The sequence below is a fragment of the Topomyia yanbarensis genome, chromosome 2 (assembly GCF_030247195.1).
Source record: "Topomyia yanbarensis strain Yona2022 chromosome 2, ASM3024719v1, whole genome shotgun sequence".
NCBI lineage: Eukaryota > Metazoa > Arthropoda > Insecta > Diptera > Culicidae > Topomyia > Topomyia yanbarensis.
The window spans coordinates 400,861,038-400,887,265 of record NC_080671.1 but is presented as its reverse complement, the minus strand read 5'-3'; the positions used below and the strand labels follow the sequence as shown (position 1 = coordinate 400,887,265).

Genomic DNA, 26,228 nt, shown 5'->3' with positions numbered 1-26,228 from the left:
CCAGACGGTCCTGGTATAGCGAACATGAGATTACCAATCGACGAGACGTTTTTCTCACGATTCTTCGTGTCGTCTCGTTACCACTTTTTTAAACGTTATCATAACAATTACATTATTTTAATAAAATTTGATATGTTAAAATACATGTCTCGTTATGGCCGCAGTAACGCAAATGAAAAATTTACTGTAGTTTATATTTTGATTGTTATTGCAGATCCAGTATAAGACAATTCTGTGTTTTCTAGAAATGAGAACTACTTCTTACCAAAAGTGAACTTATATTTGTTATGCTTTTATGGGTTGTTCAACTATTCTAAAATCGACTTTTGCATTCTACTATGTATAAAGAAACTTTTGCAAAACATGGGCCACCCTTCCTATCATCTAATGTATTACTTAAATTCTCCCATTCGACCAATTCGACATCTTGCCACAAAAACTGCTATGTTCTTCAGTTTTCCTATATCTCACTATTTGTTTTTTCTTTCTATCCATTCCAACAGGCAAACTACACCGCTTCGAAATCCCAACGGCGGTGACACTGTGCAAGGACATCTGGACGCCGGACATGGGCCTGGTTACGGCCGCCTTCAAGCTGAAACGCAAAGACATCCAGGAGCGGTATAAGAGCGAAATTAGCCGGATGTACGCATCGTAGACGCATGGTCGGCGCCGTGTGGGAGACCAACCTCGCCGGAATAGTTTCAACGAATAGAAAGTAGTAGCTACACATCACCACAAGTCCAGCAGCGATTTGGCACCGATCACTTTCAGCACTATCACATCCAGCAACAGCAGCGAGGTGGCTCGTTGTTCAGCGATAACAAGCGGGTGGTGTTGGTCGTTTTCGTGGCCAAACAACGGACCATCAATGTTCATCAGTTGTTATCAGGCATCATAATTATCAATTAGAGTCAGCGGTAGCACGTAGAATGCAAAGAGAAAAAGAAAGAGAGAGAGTGTGTTTATCAATCGATTTCGGGGAAATCGATGTTGTGTACAGAAATGTTTGACAATGTTGTCAATTTTTTGTTTTTTTTTTCGTTTGTCGTAGCATACTAAATTTAGTGAATTACCTTACCCGTAATTCGTGGGCGGAAAGAGGTTCCATTTTTTTTGTTACTTTTCGTTTTCATCGATTTTGTTATTTACCTGTAGTATGAGCAAACAATAAAGAATGTATTATATATATTTCTATTTTTTGCTACCTTCTTATTTTACCTAGTTGATCACCACACAACAAAGCAGCATGCTTTTTAAAATTATCGGATGTTAGAGGAATGATTATAAGAGTGAGTGTGGTAAAGATTCGTAAAAAGCATAGTGTGGTTTCTTTATTTTTGACTGCAATTGTAGTTGTATTTGAAATCAGGACGGGAAAGGGTATGTAATCGTAAACAGTAGATATGTTTAGTACTAACAAATTGCTACCTTAACATAGTGAATATCTTTTTGGTAGGCATACAAATAATGCCGAATGGCGCGAATGATTGGGTGATACAGAAACTGGTTCATATGATGAATGTATGAAAAATCCTAAGCCTAAGTGGCATGAAAAAAGTAAACTTACTCATTAGCTTTGTACATGTAATAAGTGCACTGTGAACTATTATATCGCAGTTAAAGCCACTTTTCAACTTGTTTGTCCGTACGCCGAAATGGTTACTGAAACTGTCTGATTAGTTTAATGTAGCTAATTCAAACTAGAAGGATTTTTGATTAACCTGAAAATGCATTATGTAAATAATAAATATCTTGAATCCATTTTTCGGTTCTGTTCATGCTGGTGTGGCTATGGTATAGTGCTATGACGAACGCTTGGCAACTAGTTTGCTATAAAAACGAATAGTTTGCTCAAGGTGACGACTAGAGGGCCAGCACCGTATTCAGAGGTGTCTCGGCTAAACGGTTTTAATGATGGTAGAGAGTCGAAGCTAGATTCAATCACAAATATTTACATCGAATGATATTTCCATTATCCCATTTGGTAAATTACACTGAGAAATGAAATATGCAGAATTAGCATATTTTCTTTTTTCGTGTCATTTGTTCTACTAAGGTTATTGTGCATTTTCTGGCATATACTTCGAGTATTATCTCAATGGATAGTGGATAGTTCTAATATGTTCATTTCATTTCATAACATTTACAGTAAAAGAGAATATAGGACAATATCCAATTACAGTATCCGTGTAATGCCTACTATCTAAGAAACAAAAATCGTTCAGCGAACGTCCGTCTTTTCCATCCGCTTTTTAACGAATCGCTCGATATTAGTTCCCTTTTGACCAATTTTGGAATATTTTTTGGACATTGGACAAGTTGCCAACTAAATGGTCGATTAGGTATGTGACACCGTGTCTGGTAAAATTCAAAATTTAGTAACCTCAGATACAAACGCCGATTTCGGACTATTCTTCAACTAGAATCAATTGTACTTGAGTACACCCAGATTTTTATCGCTGTCACAAAATTCAAGAGTTTCAGATGAACATCAGTAGGTGGAGCTAGTGTCTGTCGGCATTTGCAATTAGAAATATTTCAATATTCATTTGAATAAAACCCCTACGATAGTCGGAAGATGTGCTGACTTGGATGATACTAATAGTAAAACTTATTTGGATTGGGCATTCATTGGATTAAAAATCAAAGCACCATAGCCTCAACTAAAACCATCCAATTAAGTATTTTCATCACCATAAGAAAGCCAGCTTTTCACTAGAAAAACTCAGAGCAATTGAAGAGTGGTGTAAGACAGTATTTTTGGTAACTTGGCAACTAGATTGTTATAAATAATGGTTGTTTTGTTATATAGCACAAAGTGCTATATAACTACACTCAATCAACCAAGTTCGGATAATAATTTCTTATTACAGTTTCAAGTTTAAAGATAACTTTTATGCTGTGAAAACTATGAAACTGGTAGCCTGCTTAAACCGCTTTTCAAAAATCGCACGGTTCTGATTACGAGTAAATGAAACGAGAAGCTTAACCCAGTTAAGCTCAGCCGGAAATGAACTGGATTTCTGGCTGGTTCCAGTTCCTATTCCGGCTCCAGTGACACAACCGATTCTAACTAGAATCGGTTGTGTCACTGGAGCCGGTATGCGAACTGGAACCAGCCAGAATTTCAGTTCATTTCCGGCTGAACTTTACTGGGAAGCAGCTCTTTCATACGAACTTTTGGTTGCTTGGGTTGCTTATGAATACTAACTGTACAATGCCCTTCAATAAAAACTCCTGAAATCATCAATTGTTTAAGTTTAATTGGAATAAGTTTCGACGGTTGATTTCGATCCAAAGCTGTCTTCGCCGTTCTCTTTCTGTGAGTTTTTCTATTTGTCACTAAGACTGCAAACTGTAACAAGGATAAATTGAAAAGCAATTGTATTTAACCATTGATTAGGCACTAAAGAGTATTTATTTTGTTCTTTTTTAGCTTAATATATCATACAAAAATATTTTTATTTGTCTTCGCTTCGCTGATCAGCTATCTGTTGATAGGATATTGTAATTAAATAAAAACCAAACAAACCGAAACAATAATCAAACGAATGAAAGCGATGAAAATGAAAATATCCTTGTGCATACAATTAGAAGCTAGATTAAATTGCGGAATGGAATAATTTAAGAAGATAGTAACAAAAAGGGAACTACCACGTAATTTCATTATCTCTACTGGTCGTATGTATAACAAAGAAGGCGGAATATAAAGAGCGAACAATATCGACTATGGGGTTCTCTGTTAGGGAAAATATTGAGAAAATCCACCACGGCTAGCGAGCTATTGGTTCAAACAATTTAAAGCAATTCGGGCAGTTTTCATTTTATCTCCTACAGGAGGGTAGGACAATCGATGTTAGCAGATAACCTGTTGAATCCATAAAGACGATGAAGGTTTACTCGACGTTCCGCGAGTGGTTCAAGTTTGATAAGCTGACATCGCTCGGTGTAGTTTGCGAGGTCCAGTGGGAAAGTTCACGGTGAGCCTCGTAGAGCATAGCGAACGAAGCTTTTCTGTACTCTTTCAATACATAGCTAGTTTATGTTGCATGGTATGGAGCCTATACTGGGAATGGCGTACTCAAGTGAAGTTATTTTGCATTTATTGTCTCTTCGCACCATCGGATGTCGTTAATGTAACAATCAGCTGCAGACAAGATGAGTTTGTAGATTTTTAAATCGATAGCATACATCAGTTTTTTTTTACATTTCAACACTAAGCAGATGTTGATAAAAAGGGTAAAGATGAGTGGTTCTAAAATACTACCTTGAGGTATCCGGAAGAAATGCCAAAAGTCCTCGAGTGTGAATCATTTAACTTGATAGAGGCTGTTCGATTTGAAAGGTACGCATGCTGGGAAACAGAGCCTTTTAAACTTTTAAACTGCAAGGGAGTGAGCATGATTTATCCTCACAAAAATTAAATACCGGTCAGGATTTCAGTGCCCCTCTGAGGCTGGCACCCTTGGCATGGGCCAACCTTTCCAACGGCACGCTGGACGATGCGGAGATGTATGACAACCCCGTAAAAGATTTTCAATTGCAATGGCATGTAACGCGCAAAAGAGCGCGGAAAAATAATTATTATTCTCAAATAATATGAGGGTTACAACAACAAACTTATTAAATTGTTCTGTGTTTAATAAAAAGTGTATGTTGTAATAAATAAAACAATTGTTGAAATAACTTTAAATAATTTATTGGATCAAATATAGAAAAAAAAATTGTATCAAAAAAATATTTTGTTGATCTCATCATAACAGCAATCGAAATAAAGCTACAATTTTGTTGTTTTAAAAACTTAGTTTTGTGTCGTTTTAAACGCTATAAACATTTGAATCAGTGCGTATCACAAATTGAATCAAGAAAACAATTTTGTGAATTCATATTGTACCTTTGATTGTTCTAAATATTATAAATGTTCAAATTAACAAATTACTCGGGCCCCGTGGTGGTAGAGTAACGCTAGGTGGGAAGCTGAGCTGGAAGCAACCGGGCGGGTGGTGGATAATGCTTAGTCGCGATAGCAACTAGTTATGATTCGCGGCCCGAACCATGTAGCGGGGGCTGACTGCGGGTGTGGTACGACGAGGTAGTGGGCCCTACACGTTCTAGGCCTAAATACCACATGCCCTAAAGCAGCCCTGACAAGACGAGCCAGCGCCGCCTTTAAATAAGCGCTTAGGGACCATTCATAAATTACGTAACGCTTTTAGGGGGGAGGGGGTACGACAAGTTGTGACATAGGGGGGAGGGGGTGTTAACTAGATCGTTACGTAACATGTTTTCATCGAAGAAAAAAAAATTATTTCTTGGAATTTGTTACGTAACAGGGGAGGGGGGGATTGAAAAATTTGTGACAATTTGTTACGCAGGGGGAGGGGGGGTCAATTTTGGGCAATTTTTGCGTTACGTAATTTATGAATGGTCCCTTAGCCCAAATCTCTCTCCACCCGTGATCCTTCAGCGTTACAGCAAGGTTGCACAGTGATGCCGCGATGGCAAAAACCCCCAGAAAGTTTTTATTTAATTCATATGCCATATTATTTTTTCCCAATTCTACGGCACTTCAGACATCATACTTCCAATTTTCTTGATTATCGTATGACAAATAAGCTCTCCAGAGCATTTTGAACTAGGGGTGTTGAAAGATGTTTTTCATTCCTTTCATGGAAAACATATGGCGCTATAATGCAATCATACAACTAGGTTTTCAAATAGGAAGGAAAAGGCAGAAACGGATCACTCCAACTTTAATTTGTGGCAATTTTTGCGTACTTTAAGGAAATCTTAATGCGATCTTGCGCAAATCTGCGACAAAAGAGTTATGATTAATTTTTTCACCGTTGACTGTAGAAACTACGCAAGGGCTAGGTATCAAGTGGTATGAAGTTGATAATCGCGAAATTTTTTTTTTATTTCCAGAAAATAATCTAAGCTGATCTCAAATTTTGATGTCTTATTTTGATTATTAAGAACTATTGTGAAATAAACCGTCCAATGTTAAAAGTGATATTTTGATCATTTTGCACTTGGCCCATAACAGTACTTCTCACATTAACCAGGCCAACTAACGAATAAAATAGGTTTTTTGTATCGACAACGTTCAATTTATATTAAACCTTATTAATATGTTGGTTTCTACCCTAGAATCTTTTTTTTCGTTCAAATGTTTTTTTTTTCAGACATAGTTTTTAAAATGGCGTATCAAAACAATTTAAGAACATTGTGAATTATAAAAGAAAGTTTGATCGAAATGACGAATGAGTCAATATCATTGCATAGTAAGTGGTAATTATTGACAAAATACACCGAAAAAACACCATTTATTGCATCTAGCAGTGAGAATGAATGAAGTGAATAAAATGAACAATAAAATGTAATGAATTACATGTATATAATGAACGAAATAAAAGAATAGAATAAAATAAATAAATTGTTTTAAATGAATAAAATGAGCAAATTCCGGTTGGGCGATTTCAAAAAAAAATTTTTTGTTTTACATATTTGTAATTTATACCTATATAATATCTATAAATGAATGGAATATCTATCACCCTGGCAAAACCGATTAAATCGTAAGTTTCAATAATAATATTCTATTTAAACTTTTATTTTATTATGCGTTTTCTATAAAGTCGTGTTTTCGTTTGTGTAGGCATGTTCCGTTCTAAAATTTTTAGTATATCGTGTGTTTACGAGTTTTGATTTAAAAAGTGTTACTATGGCCAGACACGAGCTATTTGGGATTCTAGGTAAAAGAAATAGTTAATTTTTTTGATCAGCGAAATAAAAAAACCGCAATAAATACATCTTGGAAAACGATGCTCGAAATTCGACCTCACGGCTAGAAGACAGGGAAATGAATAGCTTATAAATATAAGGAGTAGAACCAACCAAATGAATTTATGAATAAAATTTATATAACAAATAAAATGAATTAATCGAATAAAATGATTAAAGTAAAAAGAACTAATGATATGAATTAAGCAAATAAAATTAGCAATATGAACAAAATGAATAATATGAGGAAATTTAATAAAATTAATTAAATAAAACAAGGAAATTACATCAAAATAAATTAAAAAGAATAACACAAATAAACAAATTGATGGAAAAAATTAAAGAACAATTTAAATAAACAATGAAAAAAATAAACAAAATGATTAAAATGAATTCATAAGTGATAGGAATAAAAATGATTACATGAATAAATTTCATAAAAACCAATAAATTTAAACATCATATAAAATTTCTGTTCTTGATCAAACGATTCAAATTAATAAAATACAAAAATGAATCTAATAAACAAAATGAGCAAAAATAACAAATAAAATTAACAAATCATCAAAGTACATAGAATAAAATATAGTAAAGAATAAAGTAAAAAAATGCCTATATTATATGTATAATCAATAAAAAATTAAAGATAATTTTTTTTGTCATAGTTTCAACAATCTCTAAATATGAGCAATAGGGCTACTTTTGACGAATTTCGCGCCAACTCGAACAAATGTTGGCAGCACCCTCTCAGATTTTAATGAAACTTACTGTACATGAAAACTTTGTCACAAAAAGCCACTTTGCATACTTTGTTTTTCCAAAAATGATCTAGACTGTCTTTTGAAAAGGGCCAAACTTTCTTTACCAACTTTTTTTCAAATGGCTATAGTCTAAAAATGACAAGTCCTAAAAATGTTGTAGGAGTGATTTTCATAAAATTAGTCAAATTTTTGAATAAAATATTGAAAAAATTCTTCGTTGACTCCTACACTGAAAAAAATCGATTTTAAAAATTTAAAGTCGATTTACAAAAATACCCATTTTTGATTTGGATGAAATTTATTTGAAAAGTTATTTGAATAAAAATTTTCCTTGTCCAAACTAAACTGACTTTTTTCAGTGCATTTTTATCAAAAATTAAACAAATGAAAGTCATAATCATCTCAGATTCCATTTTCCCAGCTGCTAGTTGCCTGATACATGCAAAAAGTATCAGTAACGAACTTGGTATATATTCATAACAAACTTGAATAAAGACTGGAAGGCTGGAAGATTGGAAGATCAGAAGACTGAAAGATTGGAAGATTGGAAGACTGGAAGACTAGAAGACTAGAAGACTGGAAGACATGAAGACTGCAGTTCATTTGTTCCTCTCAAAACTAATAAATTTCTAAAATTTATTTTATATCTGATGGAGCAGTAGCACAATACAAAAATAAGAAAAACTTCGCAAGCTTGTGTAGATTCCAATCAAAGTATGAGTTAAGCGCAGAATGGCATTTTGTTGCAGCATCCCATGGAAAAGGGTCCTGTGATGCTATTGGTGGTACTCTCAAGCGAATGGCAAAAACATCCAGTCTTGCTCGCGACTATGGAAATACCATAACAACTCCCAGAGAGTTATATAACTGAGCAGTTTAACAAACTGATAAAAATATCACAAAATTAATGTTCTGCTACATATTCACAACAAAATGTCAAAAGAATTCGAAGAGCTGTATAATAACTCCAAAACAATATCTGGTACTCAAAAATTCCACAGTTTTGTGTCTATTCCTAGTGGCGAAGTAGAAATGGTTTTCTAATTCAAAAGATGAACTAAAAATATTTTCCTTGTATAAAAATAGTACAAAATAGCATGCTTGAAGATAATTCTAAGACAAATGTTATATATAAAATTTAATACATAATGTTGTGGTGGTTTTTTTCTTTCTCTGATTCTTCCTCAGCACTAAACAAGAAAATAAAGAAGTAATAATGAAATATTCGTTTGATGACGTAAACTCTTTTTAATGGGATTCTTGATTAAGGAGCAGTGGCGTAGTAAGAAAATTTTTCGGGGGGGGATATGATTTTTTTTTATATATTTGAAAAAATGTTCAAAAATATTCTGAGCAGGAGAAAAAAATGTTCAAAAACCAACAACTCAGGGAACGGGTTTGGGTAGTCAAGGTAGTAAAGCTGTTGGTATAGAATTAATGCTCTTCCCCTAGGAGGACAATCTGGGCGGCAAACTTCAGACTGTCTAATTTACTGAGCCCTTCACTTCCCTTGTGCCATTCAGTACCACTTCCTCGTTGAGCTTCCGACTGGTTCGCGAACTACTCGGTCTAGTCCCCGACGATAGATCTAGCCTACTCCGACGAAAAGTTCCCCGGCGAGAGAAGTTCGAGCCAACCAGCCAGGTGCTGCGGTCAGTTCGGCGATTCCGGTAGAGTAGGGCATCCGGTTTGCTGGATCCCCGGCGCGACTGGTGGTGTAACGTCGCGGTCCACGCGGTCTCGTTCCCGGCGGTGAATCTGACTGTAAACTGACGGAGAGGTCCCAGACGAAAGAAGTTCTCCCGATACCGATTCTTATTTGGTTTCAGTACCACAACTTCTTGATCCCTTTGACTCCGTAACCGGTGCCATTTAGCACCGCAACTCCTTTAAGCCATTTAGTTCTCCTCTTGGGCCATTTAGCACTACTTCCTTGATGGTCCATTCAGTCCTCGACTTGTTCGCGAACAACTCGGTCTAGTCCCCGACGAAGGACCTGACCTACTCCGACAGAGAATTCCCCGGCGAGAGAAGTTCTCCCGAGATCAAGCTAATCAGCTAGATGCCGAGGTCAGTTCGGCGATTCTGGTGAAGCAGGGTATCTGATGCACTGGTGCGCCGATGACCCGCGACTAGTGGTGTCTCGTCGCTGTCTACTCAGTCTAGTCCCCAGCGGTGAATCTAGCTTACGCTAACGGAGAGTTCCCTGGCGAAAAAAGTTTTCCCAATATCGATTCTTCTTTGGTTTTCGCTATTTTTCTATCGGAACAACCGGTGGGGTGCCGTGGTCGGTCGGGCGAATCCGCATGGAGCGTGACGTCCGGTTCGCTGGCGTTTCGACGACTCATACTCGCTGCTCTGTTGCAGTCTATTCGACTAGTCCTCGGCGGTGGATCTAGCTTATTCCTGCGGAGAGTTCCCTGGCGGTGATTGCTCTCCCGAAACCGTTGTTCGATGTCCATTCCGCTGTAAGACGGTGTCGATCTACATCAGCGGTTCTCAACCTTTTTCTTACCACGGACCCCTTAGATATCACACTAGGTTGCTGTGGACCCCCACAGATAAACATAAATTTTGTATGCTATCAATATGTTATTTTCAATTTGTTAGGAAACAAGATTTGAAATTCAATATGCACTCGGAAAATATATTTATCTTCGCGGACTCCCAGCAATGACTTCGCGCCCCCCTAGGGGCCCGCGGACCCCAGGTTGAGAATCACTGATCTACATCATATCTCTGTTTACTGCGTTCCACGTCCCTACGTCGCTTGTAATTCTGTAGGCTACATTATCCGGGTTGATGTCCGGTCCTCCCGTTTTAAGTAGCTCCCTGCACGTCCCTTCAAACCTCGGACATTCAAAGACTCTGCTCGGACATTCAAAGACTTCAAACCTCGGACATTCAAAGACGCTCCGGTGTCTCCTCGACGTTCTCACACTCCCGGTACAGTGTTGACGTTGCGTACCCACACCGATGAAGATACTCCTTAAGCATCTGTGGCTCGGTAGGAGCTGTTTCAGGTGGAAGGTTATCTCTCCGTGCTTTCTATTGACCCACGTCGACAGGATTGGATGAGCCGGTTGGTCCTTTTTCCTTTCTCCGTATTATCCCATTCCTGCTGCTACGTTACCATCGAATCGATTCTCATCATCTTCCTCACGTTTCATCGATTGTAGCACTTGATATCCTCCGTCAGGGTAATGCAGATGGGAATCATCTCGGCGTCAAGGCATACTGCCTCCGGTACGCAATCGCAACTCGTACGACCAGCAGTCGAAGAGTCCTGTTCAGCTTTTCGCGGTTTCTCTTGGTTTTCAGCGCCGCACCCCAAGCAGGAGCCCCATATCGCAGTATCGATGACGAAACACTAGATAAAGACCCGACATTTCGCATGTGTAATCAACGTGGTTGTTTAAGCTCAATCAGTCGTCGATTATCACTCCAAATTGCTGCAGTGCACGCTTCGATGCATTCACATGCTCTTCGATGGTGATCTGTATCCGCTGAACCGCTTTGCAGTAGCTGTCCAACATAAATCCGTCTTGTAGTGAGCTATTTGCAGCCTGACCCGTTCATCCAGCTCTCGATCGCATCTATTGTCTCCGTCACCGACACCTCCATTTCTTCAAGTGTCTCACCGTTATTGACACATCGTCCACGAAACCAACGATTTTCACTTTCCTGGGCAGCCGCAGTGTTAAGACCCCACACTAATAGAATATATTCGTAAATCGCTAGGAATTAATTTCGTACAAACAACTTTCATAAAATATACGAATTTTTCGTACATATGATGAACCGTTCGTAGTTCCATCGAAACTCTTTTATTTTGTATTACGAGTTTTTCATGAAAACTACGAAATGACTTTCGCTGGCTTATTATGAAACAGCTTCATTCAGCAAACGAGTCGTTCGCTGTTATATACGAATATCTTTATAATATTTACGAGCACCATTCATCAAAAGTCCACGTCAAAAGAGCAATATGGAGCCATTGTTGATATTCGTCAGATAATTGTTGTTGTCTGACTATTTAGTAGTCGTATCCGTGTCCGCCGGTTGCAGGAAGATTCCTTGAACCTCTTTCGCTTCCAGTTGATTCAGAATCTGGAGCAGTACAGAATCGATTGAGCCGTCGCGAACTGCTCGTTGATTTTGTATGAACAATTTTGAGTTTTTCTCTGCCGGAGCAATATCGGTGCTGTCAAACATCGATCCTAAAAGATCGAATGCGACCAACGAAATCGTTTGTAATATACATAAACGTTTATTAAAATAAACGAAACATTTCGTTTCTTTCACGAAAAATAATGTCGATAACTTTCGTGCAATGTAAACTAAATAAGTAAAATTTACGAAAACTTTCGTTCATCAAGCGGCCATTTCTTCGTACCACAATAAAATCGATTTGGCAACATCGATTTTTTTAAATAAAAAAACCATTTTGTCAAACATCGATCCCAAAAGAACAATAAGAGGCTAATAAATACGAAAACTTCTAATATAAACGAAAAAATTTCGTGCGACCAACGAAATCGTTCGTAATATACACAAACGTTTATTAAAATAAAAAAACATTTCATTTCATTCACGAAAAATAATGTCGTTATCAACGATAACATTCGTGCAGTGTACATACATTAAATGTGTAAAATTTACGAAAGCTTTCGTTCACCATACGGCCATTCTTATTCATAAAATGAACGAAACTTACTATTTACAGGGCACGAAAATACTTCGTTGCAGAAAACGACGCATGAATTCGTGCATTACATGATTCATTATATTCACGAATTTATATTATCAGTGCATCCCATTCCAAAGTGTTGGACAGAGAATGGAGCCCTGAGTAACGCCCGCTGCGACTCGCATCGCCTTCTGTCCTTTTGTTCGTCTGGTATAGCAGTGCTCTACTCTGGAAGTAGCTCTTCAGGATGCCACATTCTTTTATGCCACGCTGCGCATTGGTCTATTCGAGGCTGAATGGCCCGGTGACTTCCGCCATGGTTGGTATTCCATCCGGACCGGGGGTTTTCTTTGATTTTAGTCACCTCGACGTGTCTTTGAGCTCGTCGTTAGTCACTTGCCACTCGACTGTGTTACCTCCTTCTTCTTCGCCGTACGGTGTCGGTGACCAGGTATTTGTATCGTGATTCGGGAAGAGACCCTCAACGATTATCTTTAGCTTACCCGGGCATGTTTCAACTGGTGTCGACGAACCCTCGTCTTCATCATGACGACTCAGTACGCGTCCCCCAGGGATTGACGTTTATTTCTCAGTACAGATCCTTATGGCAATTGGCTTGCTAAGCTTGATCTCCCGTTTTAAAGAGTCCCTACCTTCTAGATGCGCTCCGATTTTGCGCTCTGAGCCCGCCTTCTGGCTCGAAGACAAGCAGCGTGTAGCGTATTGAGTTACTCATTTAACCAGTAAGCTGCACGCCGTCTACTGCATGGCCCTAGTTTTCGTGACATTGTAACGTCACAAGCCGTCGCAATCCTTCTTGTTAGCCGTCAGCCGTATCAACGTACTTGATTCCGTTGTTCGCCGAAGTAACTCAACAAAGAAGTTTTCGTTGAAGGCTTTCGTCTTCCACTTTAGCTTGCCGCCTGTCCTTCTTCGTGCTGCAGCAGGGTTCCATTGGCCGATGCGGTTGCGAATCGCCTGGTGATCTCTATGGGGATACTTCTCTCACACTCTCCAGTCCATGTTCGCCGTCAGTCAAGGACTACAGAATGTGGCGAAATTTCTCTCGGTACCGATATCCGTTTCGTGAACCATTAAGCTCCTAGATCCTCGCTTCGCCGCGATCTACTCGTTATAGTCCTCGGCGGTTGAGCTAGCCTCCACAACGTGCCGAAAGGAAGGTATCGAGTCTGCAGCCAATTTTCACTACAAGGAAATATTTTCACAAGATAACTTTTGCAAATGAAACTTTGAGAATTTCATTTAAAATATTAGGCATTTTTTTGTTCAACACATTCAATTTTCTCAAATTTCTCCAAAATATTTCGGGGGGGGGGGGGGTTTCGTCCCCAAAACCCCCCCCCCCCCCCGCTACTACGCCACTGTTAAGGAGTTACATACCCTTTAATGATAAAAATGTCAAGAAAATTTGAATTTATGTAAATGAATAAAGCAATTATTTCATTACATCAAACTTATAATATTTTGGTAGTACACTTTTCAGTGAAATAAACAAGCATACGTTTATAAAAATATTTGATAATTGGTGGAGTTATGGCTTTTCCCGAAAACCGTTTTTATTTAAGAGGTTTGCGGTGATCACGATTGAAGATCAATAGATCATCTGTTACGGTATGTCCCGCTGACCCCTTCCAACTCCACGGTCGACCACCTGTCGGTGAAGGACAATTTTGATGTAGTGAGGACCATTTGAAATGGAAGGATAGGAAAAGGGAAGAAGGACCGTTTGAAATGGAAGGATAGAAAAAAAGGAAAAAAGGATCGTTTGAAATGGTAGGATAGAAAAAGATAGACGTCATGCACAGATGAGAGGAAGATATAAGAAAAAATATAGATGAAATTTGTTAGTTAGTAGTTGAAAATATAGACCATTGAATTCGTGAACATCACAAGCAAAAATTTAAATCCCGTAAGTAGAACCTACGTCGGAGAGGAATTCTTTTAATCCTTACCCTGAATTATATTCCTTAACAGGTGATAGTAGCACAAGAATACTGTCGGTCAGAACGGACGGTGTCGGATTGTTCAAGTTAAGGTTAGGACAAACGTGGCGTGAATTTGTTCGCCCTGAAAATTAACATTTTGATCCAAATTGTAGCTTTAAACGGAATAGTATTCCACCTGCACAATTGTTGGGAAGAAGAAGGATTACGTATTGAACCGATGTAAGTAGCGTATAAGTTTCCTAGGGCATTTCATTAATAAAGCTCCACAGCTTTTAGCTGATTCATGCTGAAAAGCCGTTTATTCAATCCACCCAACAATCTAAAAGATCGTCCAAGATAACCACGAAGCAATGCCGAATTGTACAGGAAGTGCCCCCACCGTGGAAACACACTGTAACCAGTGTAATGAACCTGACACGGATCGGATGGTAAGCTGTTGTCACTGTGATTCGTGGTGGCATTTTTCCTGTGTGGGTGTGAACGACAGCATTGATGCGACAGACCGACCGTTTACATGCCCAAACTGTCAGAGACCGTCGGCACAGATTCCGGTGATTGATGCACCCGGAAGCAAGGCTAACAGCAAAGCAGGAACGAGCACTTCAACCTGTAGTGCTGGAGCAATAAGGGCTCGCCTACAGCTCGAGAGACTTGAGGCCCAGAAGGCTTTGGCGATGAAGCGTATAGAGTTGGAGCGCCGGGAGCACGAGCGGAAGATGGAGCAAGAGAAGCAGAAAAAGGAAGCAGAGTTTGAGCGGAGGCAATTGCAGCTAGAGCAGGCGGTAATGAACGAGTCATTCCGTTTGAGAGAGGTGATTGACCTAGGTGGGGAAGGCGATGAAGACAACCGGAGTGTCGCCTCAGTGCAGAGTTCCTTCAGCAAGGTACAGCAGTGGAAGGTCGCCCATTCGACGTTGGTTGTCCCGACGGAGAAGGCTCCAGCTATTGGTACGAGTAACGCGACGACAGCAACTGGAATACAAGCTAGGCAGGACGGCATGCAGCAACCAACTAGCATTAACGAGGGTATTCTAGAAGCAGCGTTGGCAGGTATTTCGTTAGGGCAGTCAGGGTTGGAGCCAACGTTAGGGGGTATTATCGGTCGAGCCGAAAGCACAACAGCGCCAATAGTTGGTAGCGGTCAGGCTAACATTTTCTCGGTTACCTCCGCGCTCGCCGGGCCTAGCAAAGGCATCGCAAATGTAATCCCCAAGCAGCATGCTTTCCAAAACTATCCCTTTCCTCTCACCCAGCCTCCTCCAGCAGGCAATTCGTTTGTCATTCCGCGAGTTGGTAATCCGAATTTTGCAATCGCCGCGCAATCGACCGCAGTGAATAGAGATAGTGCAGGCCCAATTAGAGGTCCAGTGACAGTGGAAGAATTACTGGGAGGAGAGTATTCCCAGTCGTACGCCGGCCATCCGTTACCGTCTGTGATCCCCACTGAGCAAAGGTTTTCGAGAAGGCAGACGGTGCCACCAGGAATCCAATTGGGACCGCAGGAGCAACCACGGTTTGCGGAGTTCCAGGCTGGTGCGCAGCAACCTCCGTTGCATGACGAGCAGGCGTATTGGGGACCGACACCACGACAATTGGCGGCAAGACACGTGATGAACAAGGAGTTGCCAATCTTTTCTGGTAATCCGGAGGACTGGCCGCTATTCATTAGCTCGTACGTTAACTCTACTCAGACGTGTGGGTTTTCGAACGAGGAAAATTTGGCGAGGTTGCAACGGTGTTTGAAGGGGCACGCACTTGAATCGGTGCGGAGTCGACTGTTGCTACCGGCGAGCGTCCCAAATGTTTTAGCTACGCTGGAGACACTTTATGGTAGACCGGAATTGTTGATCCATGCGTTGTTGCAGAGGATCCGAGGGGTACCTGCGCCAAAACAGGAAAGACTAGATACGCTAATCGGTTTCGGTATGGCGGTGCAGAATTTTTGTGATCATCTGGAAGCCGGGAGGCATGAAGCGCATCTCAACAATCCGATGCTACTGTTCGAGTTGGTAGAGAAGCTTCCAGCACATATGAAACTGGACTGGTCGCTATACAAGCAGCGCTGCGGGGAAGTGAACCTGCGTTCTTTCTCGCAGTATATGCAGACGCTCGTGCGAGCGGCATCCGACGTGACCGTGAACTACGATCCTAGGCCGCAACCTGTACAGCAGCCGCGAATAGGAAAGGACAAAAACTTCTGCGGAACTCACTCAATGGAGGATTCTTCTTTGATGGCGACGAACAAAGAAGCATCTGGCGTTACGATGCGCCCATCAAGCCCAGCGTGTTTCATTTGCAAAAACCCGGGGCATCGGGTAAAAGACTGCTCAGAGTTCGACAAGAAAACGGTCGATGAACGCTGGGAGACAATACAGAAACTCGGCTTGTGTCGGCTCTGTCTTGGAGCACACGGAAGGCGCCCCTGCAAGAATCGCAAGCAATGCGATATCGACGGGTGTCAACGGCGTCACCACCCTTTGCTGCACTCCAAACGGGACACAAATGAAGCCCAGCAGGCCAGGGAAAACGGAAAGACGCCAGGAAATGGCTGTAAGAAGTTTGGGAACGACGGAAATTCGGCGAAGAATGGGTCCAGGCAAGTATCGAATGAAGCTAAGCCAAGTAGTTCCAAAGCTGTCACCAACCATCATTCCGCTGGGAAGACTACGCTTTTTCGTATTATTCCAGTGACTTTGTATGGGAACAATCGATCTGTGTCCGTGTATGCTTTCTTGGACGACGGCTCGGAGAGAACGCTGATTGACGAAGAGTTGGTAAAGGACCTTGGGGTTGTAGGAGATCCGCAACCATTGTGCTTGCAGTGGACGGCGAACGTGAAGAGGTCAGAAGCTAATTCTCAACGGGTCGCATTGGAAATAGCAGGACGGTCAGGAGCATCCAAACATTCTTTGTCGGACGTGCGCACCGTAAGCAAGCTGGACTTACCACGACAATCCTTGCGGTACGCGGAACTCGCAGAAACCTTTCCGTACCTAAAGGGCCTACCGATCGATGATTACGATCAAGCGGTACCGCGCATCCTCATCGGAAACGACAACGCTCACGTTACATCGACACTCAAGCTACGAGATGGCCGACCGGGAGAGCCGATAGCAGCAAAATCACGTTTGGGATGGACGGTCTACGGATCCAACCAGGACAAGTCAGGGGATATCGTTCATAGTTTCCACATATGCGAGTGCCAGGAGGCCGAGCAGACCCTACATGAGCTCGTGGAGAAGTTTTTCTCAGTCGAGAGTCTGGGTATAATGGAAGTCGCCCATCCTGAGTCCGCGGAAACTCAACGAGCAAATCGGATCCTGATGGAAACTACTAAGCGGGTCGGACAGCGATTCGAAACTGGGCTTCTCTGGAAGTACGATAGCTTCGAGTTCCCGGACAGCTACCAGATGGCGGTTCGACGACTGCAGTGTTTGGAAAGGCGTATGCAGAGGGATTTACTCATCGGCGAAAGTGTGAGGAGACAGCTTTCTGAGTATCAAGCGAAAGGGTACATACACAAAGCGACCCGGAAGGAGCTCGATGATTCAGATCCACGGCGTACGTGGTACTTACCTTTAGGAGTGGTCATCAATCCCAAGAAGCCGTCCAAGGTTCGTATCTTCTGCGATGCAGCGGCCAAAGTGGATGGAGTCGCACTCAACACGATGCTGTTGAAAGGGCCGGATCTGCTAAATACGTTGCTCAATGTTCTATACGGTTTCCGGGAGAAACGGGTCGCTCTGTGCGCGGATCTGAAGGAGATGTTTCACCAGATTTGGATTCGACGAGAAGATCGACATGCGCAACGACTGCTTTGGCGAGATGATCCTACACAAGCCCCCGATGTGTATTTGATGGACGTCGCAACGTTTGGTGCAACGTGTTCACCGTGTTCGGCACAATTCGTGAAGAATTTGAACGCTAAGGAGCATTCAAGACAGTATCCAGTTGCAGCCGACGCAATTATCCGGAAGCACTACGTGGATGACTACTTGGACAGCGCTGACGACGTTGACGAAGCGGTGAAGCTGGCACATGAAGTCAAACTGGTCCACTCTTTCGGCGGATTTCATCTGCGGAACTGGCTTTCAAATTCCACCGAGGTTCTCGCACGGGTCGGGGAGAGAGACCCAGTCACAGAAAAGTGTCTCCAGCTGGACAAGAACAGTTCAACCGAACGCGTGCTCGGGATGTACTGGAAGCCGGTCGACGATGTCTTCACGTTTACAACGACGCTAGCGGTGGGTGCGGAGCATCCAACTAAGCGCCAGGCACTGCGAGTAGTGATGAGCCCATTCGATCCGGCAGGATTGTTGTGTTTTTTCCTCATACACGGCAAGGTACTAATCCAGGAGCTGTGGAGGGCGAAGACGACATGGGATCAACTAATTCCGGAGGAGTTACTTGGGAAGTGGATGCGGTGGACGAGTTTGTTCAAACATCTGGACCAGATTAGCATTCCGCGTTGCTACTTTCCGCAACGTTCGGTGAAAGATATCTTGTCGCTGCAACTGCATATCTACGTGGATGCTAGCGAAGAAGCTTATGCGTGTGTCGCTTACTTTCGGGCGGTATTTCCGGATGGGATTTCTGTTGCGTTAGTCGGTGGGAAATCCAAGGTGGCTCCACTGAAGGCACACTCCATCCCACGGTTGGAGTTGATGGCAGCGGTAATCGGAGTTCGCTTGATGAAGACCATCCTCACTGGGCACTCGCTCGTAGTCGAGAAGACAGTGTTATGGTGTGACTCTAAGACGGTGCTGGCTTGGATAAATTCAGATCATCGAAGATATCGCCAGTTCGTAGCTTGCCGAGTAGGTGAGATTTTGTCCAAGTCGGAGGCGAAGCAATGGCGTTGGATATCATCGAGAAAGAACGTCGCCGACGATGCGACAAAGTGGGGAAAAGGGCCGTGTTTGTCCTCAGGCGGCCGTTGGTTCCGTGGTGACAACGATTTATATTTGCCAGAAGATCAATGGACCGTAGATGCAGATTCAGTCGGCGCGACGACCGACGAAGAGCTGAGGTCGTGTTTGGTGCACAAGGAGGTTATCGTACCGCCACAACTTGTGAGGTGGGAGCGATTCTCGAAACTGACGCATTTGTATCGATCGGTAGCACATGTTCATCGCTACGTACAAAATCTACGGCGAACGGTAAAACGAGAGACTCGACTGGACGGACCACTCACTCAAGAGGAATTAGCAACAGCCGAAACCACACTCTTTCGTTGGGTGCAGTGTGAGCAGTATCCGGACGAGGTGGCGACTTTGTCAGTAATGCGGGACAAGCAGCCAGGACAACAGGCGCGGCTAGAGAAAACTAGCAAAATATACAAACTGTCTCCGTACTTGGACGAAGCAGGTGTTATTCGTTCTGATGGAAGGATATCTGCTGCGACCGTCGCCGCGTTTGACACTAAGTTTCCAGTAATATTGCCGAAAGCCCATCCAGTGACTAGACTGCTGGTTGAATGGTACCACCAACGATTTCTTCACGCCAATGGCGAGACTGTCGTGAACGAAGTGAGACAGCGTTTCCACATATCGCAACTGCGCCCGTTCGTGCGTAAGGTGGCTAAAGAGTGCGCCTTGTGTAAAGTCAAGAAGCCAAGTCTGGCGACACCCCGAATGGCTCCACTCCCGGCGGCCAGGTTGCAGGCGTACGTACGTCCATTTTCCTACGTAGGCGTCGACTATTTCGGGCCGATCGGCGTGCGGGTGAACCGAAGTATTGCAAAACGATGGGTAGCTCTGTTCACGTGTATGACCACACGAGCAATCCATCTCGAAGTCGCTCACACACTTTCAACGGAATCTTGCAAGATGGCGATCAGGCGTTTCATCGGACGCAGAGGAGCACCTGTGGAGATCCGCAGCGACAGGGGCACAAATTTCGTGGGATCGAGCAACGAACTTAAGCAGGAGATGGGCAAAATCGAGCGCCAGCTTGCCGAAACGTTCACCAACGCGAACACGAAATGGGTGTTTAACCCACCTGGATCACCTCACATGGGTGGCGCCTGGGAGCGTCTAGTGCGGTCGGTGAAAACCGCTCTTGCTGCAATGGAGTCTTCTCGAACGCCGAACGAAGAAACGCTGGCAACGTTGCTAGTGGAAGCTGAGAGTGTGGTCAATTCGAGACCGCTAACATATATTCCTCTGGAGACGGCGCAACAGGAGGCTCTAACACCGAACCACTTTCTTCTAATGAGCTCGAGCGGCGTAACGCAGACTCCGAAGACGCTTACGGATCCAAGACAAGCCTGCAGGAGCGACTGGAATCTATGCCGTACAATGGTAGATCAGTTTTGGCGCCGGTGGGTGCGGGAATATCTTCCTACCATCGCACGTCGTACCAAGTGGTTTGAGGAGACAAAACCGATCGAGGTAGGAGATTCGGTGATCATCGTGGAGGAGAAGATACGCAACGGATGGATTCGAGGACGTGTAGCCAAGGTCGTGGTGGGCCGAGATGGGCGAGTTCGCGATGCCGTGGTGCAGACTCCCGACGGAATGGTGCATCGACCTGTAGCAAAGCTGGCGCGGATCGACATAGAAAAGGTGGGGCTTCAGCCGGGAACAGCAGAAGGTAAAGCTGAACCGGAGATAGCTAACCAGCCTTACGGGTCGGGGAGTGTTACGGTATGTCCCGCTGACCCCTTCCAACTCCACGGTCGACCACCTGTCGGTGAAGGACAATTTTGATGTAGTGAGGACCATTTGAAATGGAAGGATAGGAAAAGGGAAGAAGGACCGTTTGAAATGGAAGGATAGAAAAAAAGGAAAAAAGGATCGTTTGAAATGGTAGGATAGAAAAAGATAGACGTCATGCACAGATGAGAGGAAGATATAAGAAAAAATATAGATGAAATTTGTTAGTTAGTAGTTGAAAATATAGACCATTGAATTCGTGAACATCACAAGCAAAAATTTAAATCCCGTAAGTAGAACCTACGTCGGAGAGGAATTCTTTTAATCCTTACCCTGAATTATATTCCTTAACAGGTGATAGTAGCACAAGAATACTGTCGGTCAGAACGGACGGTGTCGGATTGTTCAAGTTAAGGTTAGGACAAACGTGGCGTGAATTTGTTCGCCCTGAAAATTAACATTTTGATCCAAATTGTAGCTTTAAACGGAATAGTATTCCACCTGCACAATTGTTGGGAAGAAGAAGGATTACGTATTGAACCGATGTAAGTAGCGTATAAGTTTCCTAGGGCATTTCATTAATAAAGCTCCACAGCTTTTAGCTGATTCATGCTGAAAAGCCGTTTATTCAATCCACCCAACATCATCTAAAATCCCAAAACTCAACAAATTCCATTAGTATATGAGTATTCCCCGTACCTTTACGATTAGTTGAATAAAAAATAACTTTTTCTTGCATTCGAGAACGTTTTTAGTAAAAAACGCTGTTTTAAGCTCTAAAAATTGTATTAAAAAATTCTTATCCATGAAACAAAAATTTATGAATGAAAAAAGAATCGTTAAGGTACGCGAAAAATTTATTACGATCAATTGAAAAAATAAGAAAATTGATTCAGTAGTTTTTCGACAATCGTGATCGCGAAAAAACCATTTTTAGTAAAACTACATTTCGAGATAATCGAGTTTAAAATTTCAAATTACCACTGCTCTTGGTAGACGAAGCGCGCTTGGAAGCACTGTAACTTTCGATCTATTTCTCGGATCTCTATAAAAATATGGGAAAACATTCTCAAGGAGTTGTACTTTCAGATAAAGTAATAAAAAAATTTCGATCTTATGAAAAATGAAAAAGTACTTAACCCCTAAATAAAAATATGCTTTGTTGCTAAATTAGACAACATCTTCTCACAAACCAAGTTTTATTGGAGTCTGAGATGATTATGGCTTTCATTTTTTTTTTTTTTTATTCATTTCGTTTATTTGATAGGCACAAATGCGTTAGCTTGGCGGTGCCGAATTCTTTTGTTTTTACATTTTGAATATCTTAAAACTAGGAGGTTACAATGTTGAAATATTTTTTTAAAAAAGAGAAAAAATTTACAGCTATCTTAAGACTAGAAAAAAAAAATTCTATATATAAAAGAGGGGGCAAAAGATTTTTTTTATGAAAAATTTTAAAACAAGGAATTCAATACTAATAGTTTTTTAGGAAATATTTACAGTTATCTTAAAACTAACAATATAGTTTGGTACACAAAAGGGGGAACAAATATTTATGAAAAATTTCACAGATGTTTTAAAACTAGGGATACAATTCTATTTACAAGATGGGGGACAATGGTTTTAACAAAGAGTAGAAATTACAACTATCTTAAAACTAGGAATACGGTATACAAATTTGATTTTTTATCGGATACTTATGCTTGGTCATTTCCAAAATCGGTGTAGAAGTAGTTGTATCAAGGACAGGGGAGAGAAGGCGTAGATGGTGACCGGTAGAGAAGAGCAAAACTTGCAACTTTCGGGCAAACGGGAGATCAGCGAAACAAATTTGCGCCTCAGTCTAGTAGGTCGGATTGGCGGATGGTATTCTTCGGACCCGCGGGGAATCCTTCAAAGGGAATCCTTCGGACCTCGAGTCGCTCTCGCTTCAGATTCCGTAGCGATAAGGGCGACGGCGGTTACATAGTGGCAGTCTGAAGCTTATCGGTTCCACACGGCAAGAGAAAACTTCTAAAAACGAGAAATAAAAAGAGAGGGGCTAAATTGGGATATTTATCGTTTTTATGAAAGTATAAATAAGGGACATATAGGGGAAATCACGATTTGCCAGCATATCTCGGACTGGGACATTGGGTGGTCTACCTCGGGCCCGAAGGGAATCCTTTAACTGAGACCTGGCGTCCAAATACCCGGCGCATACCCAGACAACGTGCTCGATGTCATGATAACCCTCGTCACAAGCGCACAGACTACTCTCCGCAAGCCCAATACGCCGCAAATGTGCATCTAAGGTGTAGTGGTTGGACATAAGTCGGGACATTACACGAATAAAATCCCGACCCACATCCATCCCCCTGAACCAAGGCTTCGTTGATACCTTTGGGATAATCGAATGTAGCCATCGTCCAAGTTCACCATTGCTCCACGAGGTTTGCCAACTGTTGAGTGTCCTCTGACGACAAATACTAAAAAATTCGTTGAAGCAGATTGGTCTTTCGTATATTTCACCATTTAATGCGCCCACCTTTGCTAATGAGTCGGCCTTTTCCCGGGCAATGGATAGAACAATGAGAGGGTACCCAAACAAAGGTAATCTGATAAGATTTTTCAGATAACGTACACAAGGACTCCTGTATCTTCCCCAGAAAATACGGGAATTGCTTTTTAGGCTTCACCGCACGAAGAGCCTCGATAGAGCTGAGGCTGTCCGAAATGATGAAGTAGTGATCTGTGGGCAGAGTGTCGATGATCCCAAGGGTGTACTGAATTGCAGCTAACTCTGCGACGTAAACTGAAGCGGGATCATTGAGCTTGAATGAAACGGTGATAGTATTGTTGAAGATACCGAAGCCAGTGGACCCATCGAGATTTGATCCGTCAGTGTAGAACATTTTGTCACAGTCGACTTCTCGGAATTTATTATAAAATATATTGGGGATCACTTGAGGGCGTATATGGTCCGGGATTCCACGAATCTCTTCCTTCATGGATGTGTCGAAGAATACAGTAGAATCAGAAGTATCTAGGAAACGAACACGGTTGGGAGTATACGTAGAAGGATTAATGCTCTGTGCCATGTAGTCGAAGTACAAGGACATAAATCGGGTTTGAGAATTAAGCTCGACGAGCCTCTCGAAGTTTTCAATCACCAACGGGTTCAGAATGTCGCATCGGATGAGCAATCGATATGAGAGTTCCCAAAATCGATTTTTTAGCGGAAGAACGCCCGCCAGCACTTCGAGACTCATCGTATGGGTCGAATGCATGCAACCCAAGGCAATGCGCAAGCAACGATACTGGATTCTCTCCAGTTTGATGAAGTGTATGTTCGCAGCGGAGCGGAAACAGAAACACCCGTACTCCATCACCGATAATATCGTTGTTTTGTACAACCTGATCAGGTCTCCTGGGTGAGCACCCCACCATGTTCCAGTTATTGTTCGGAGAAAATTGATCCTTTGTTGGCATTTCTGTTTCAGATACCTAATGTGACATCCCCAGGTACCTTTAGAGTCGAACCAGACCCCGAGATATTTAAATGTGAAAACCTGGTTGATCGTTGCACCCATTAATAGAAGCTGGAGTTGCGCCGGCTCACGCTTCCTAGAAAAAACAACCAACTCAGTTTTCTCCGTGGAGAACTCAATACCCAGCTGAAGAGCCCAAGCAGACAAATTATCCAAGGTATTTTGTAATGGTCCTTGCAAGTCGGCAGCTTTGGGCCCTGTAACAGAGACCACCCCGTCGTCTGCAAGTTGCCTTAGCGTGCATGAATTGGCAAGACAATCGTCAATGTCATTAACGTAAAAATTGTAGAGCAGGGGACTTAGACATGAGCCCTGGGGAAGACCCATGTAGCTAAATCGCGATGTTGTTAAATCGCCATGCGAAAAGTGCATGTGCTTTTCAGACAACAGGTTTAGCAAAAAGTTATTTAGAGTCGGTGAAAGACCATGCTGGTGCAGCTTCTCTGACAGAATGTTGATAGAAACTGAGTCAAAAGCCCCCTTAATATCCAAGAAGACTGATGCCATCTGCTCTTTGTTAGCATAGGCCATTTGGATTTCTGTAGAAAGCAACGCAAGGCAATCGTTCGTCCCTTTGCCTTTGCGGAAGCCAAATTGTGTATCTGACAGTAATCCATTTGCTTCAACCCAATTGTCGAGGCGAAACAAGATCATTTTCTCGAACAACTTCCGAATACAGGACAGCATTGCAATCGGCCGATACGAGTTGTGGTCGGAGGCTGGTTTTCCTGGTTTTTGAATGGCGATGACCTTCACTTGCCTCCAGTCATGAGGGACAATGTTACCCTCAAGAAACTTGTTAAATAAGTTCAGCAAGCGCCTTTTTGCAGTGTCAGGCAGATTCTTCAGCAAGTTGAATTTGATTCTGTCTAACCCTGGGGCGTTATTGTTGCATGATAAGAGAGCAAGTGAAAACTCCACCATCGAAAACGGTGTTTCGTTCGCGGTATCGGGAGGAGACGCGGCGCGGCACGTTTTCTGTACCGGGACAGAGTCCGGACAGATCTTCTTGGCGAAAGCGAATATCCAACGGTTTGAATATTCCACGCTCTCGTTGGTACTATTACGGTTACGCATACGTCGAGCCGTACCCCAAAGAGTGCTCATCGCTGTTTCTCTCGTTAACCCGTCGACGAACCGGCGCCAATAACTGCGTTTTTTGGCTTTCATTAGACTCTTCATTCGCCTTTCTAACGACGCGTACTGTTGATAGCTAGCGGGTAACCCGTCTTCCCGGAAGGCCTTATATGCAGTGGACTTCTCCGCGTACAGCTCTGAGCACTCTTTATCCCACCACAGGGTGGGAGACCGTCCATGGGTATTCGCGCTGGGTACTGGTTTAGTCTGAGCTTGATTCGCACTGTCGAGAATCAAGCCAGCCAAAAACCTGTACTCTTCCTCCGGAGGAAGTTCTTGAGTGGATTCGGTTTTAACGGATATCGCGGTCGCGTAACTCTTCCAATCAATGTTCCGTGTGAGGTCATACGAGACATTGATTGTTTCCGATGGTCTTGAACCGTTAGCAATTGAAATCACGATAGGCAAATGATCGCTACCGTGGGGATCAGGGATCACCTTCCACATGCAATCTAACTGTAGCGATGTCGAGCAAAGCGATAAATCCAACGCGCTTGCGCGTGCTGGTGGTGTAGGAATCCGCGTCATTTCTCCCGTGTTTAAGATGGTCATGTTGAAATTGTCGCAAAGATCTTGGATTAATGTTGATCTATTATCATCATGAAGACAACCCCATACCGTACCGTGCGAGTTAAAGTCTCCCAGAACTAGCCGCGGTGCCGGTAAGGATTCCGTGATATTACAAAGCGTTCGGTGCCCTA

The 26,228-nt window shown here is 42.6% G+C and overlaps 2 protein-coding genes across 13 annotated transcripts in view; both read left to right on the top strand.

Annotated features, from left to right (window-relative positions):
• LOC131684928 (long-chain-fatty-acid--CoA ligase 4) overlaps positions 1–1,197 on the top strand; it is a 104,079-nt gene extending 102,882 nt beyond the window's left edge. For all 5 annotated transcript variants that reach the window (XM_058968203.1, XM_058968204.1, XM_058968205.1 and 2 more), the window contains one exon: positions 504–1,197. In XM_058968203.1, coding sequence (XP_058824186.1) covers positions 504–658 — 155 coding nt within the window. In that variant the 3' untranslated portion in view covers positions 659–1,197. The remainder of the gene's footprint in view (positions 1–503) is intronic.
• Positions 1,198–13,870: 12,673 nt separating this feature from the next.
• LOC131684927 (uncharacterized) lies at positions 13,871–21,492 on the top strand. 8 transcript variants are annotated; one of them, XR_009304710.1, is made up of 3 exons: positions 13,871–21,149; positions 21,215–21,275; positions 21,339–21,492. XR_009304710.1 is itself a non-coding variant. In XM_058968200.1 (3 exons), exon 3 carries the CDS (start codon positions 14,555–14,557, stop codon positions 20,912–20,914), a length of 6,360 nt encoding a protein of 2,119 aa, XP_058824183.1. In that variant the 5' UTR covers positions 13,871–14,167; positions 14,233–14,293; positions 14,357–14,554; the 3' UTR covers positions 20,915–21,492. The 8 variants fall into 8 exon arrangements, 5 of the variants coding, with proteins under 5 accessions (XP_058824183.1, XP_058824184.1, XP_058824180.1 ...); XM_058968200.1 differs by having other exon boundaries at positions 13,871–14,167; positions 14,233–14,293; positions 14,357–21,492; XM_058968201.1 differs by having other exon boundaries at positions 13,871–14,293; positions 14,357–14,423; positions 14,474–21,492.
• Positions 21,493–26,228: the final 4,736 nt, after the last annotated feature.

Coding starts and splice junctions, on each gene's coding strand:
- LOC131684927 (XM_058968200.1), top strand. CDS start 14,555: ATGCCGAATTGTACAGGAAGTGCCCCCACCGTGGAAACACACTGTAAC.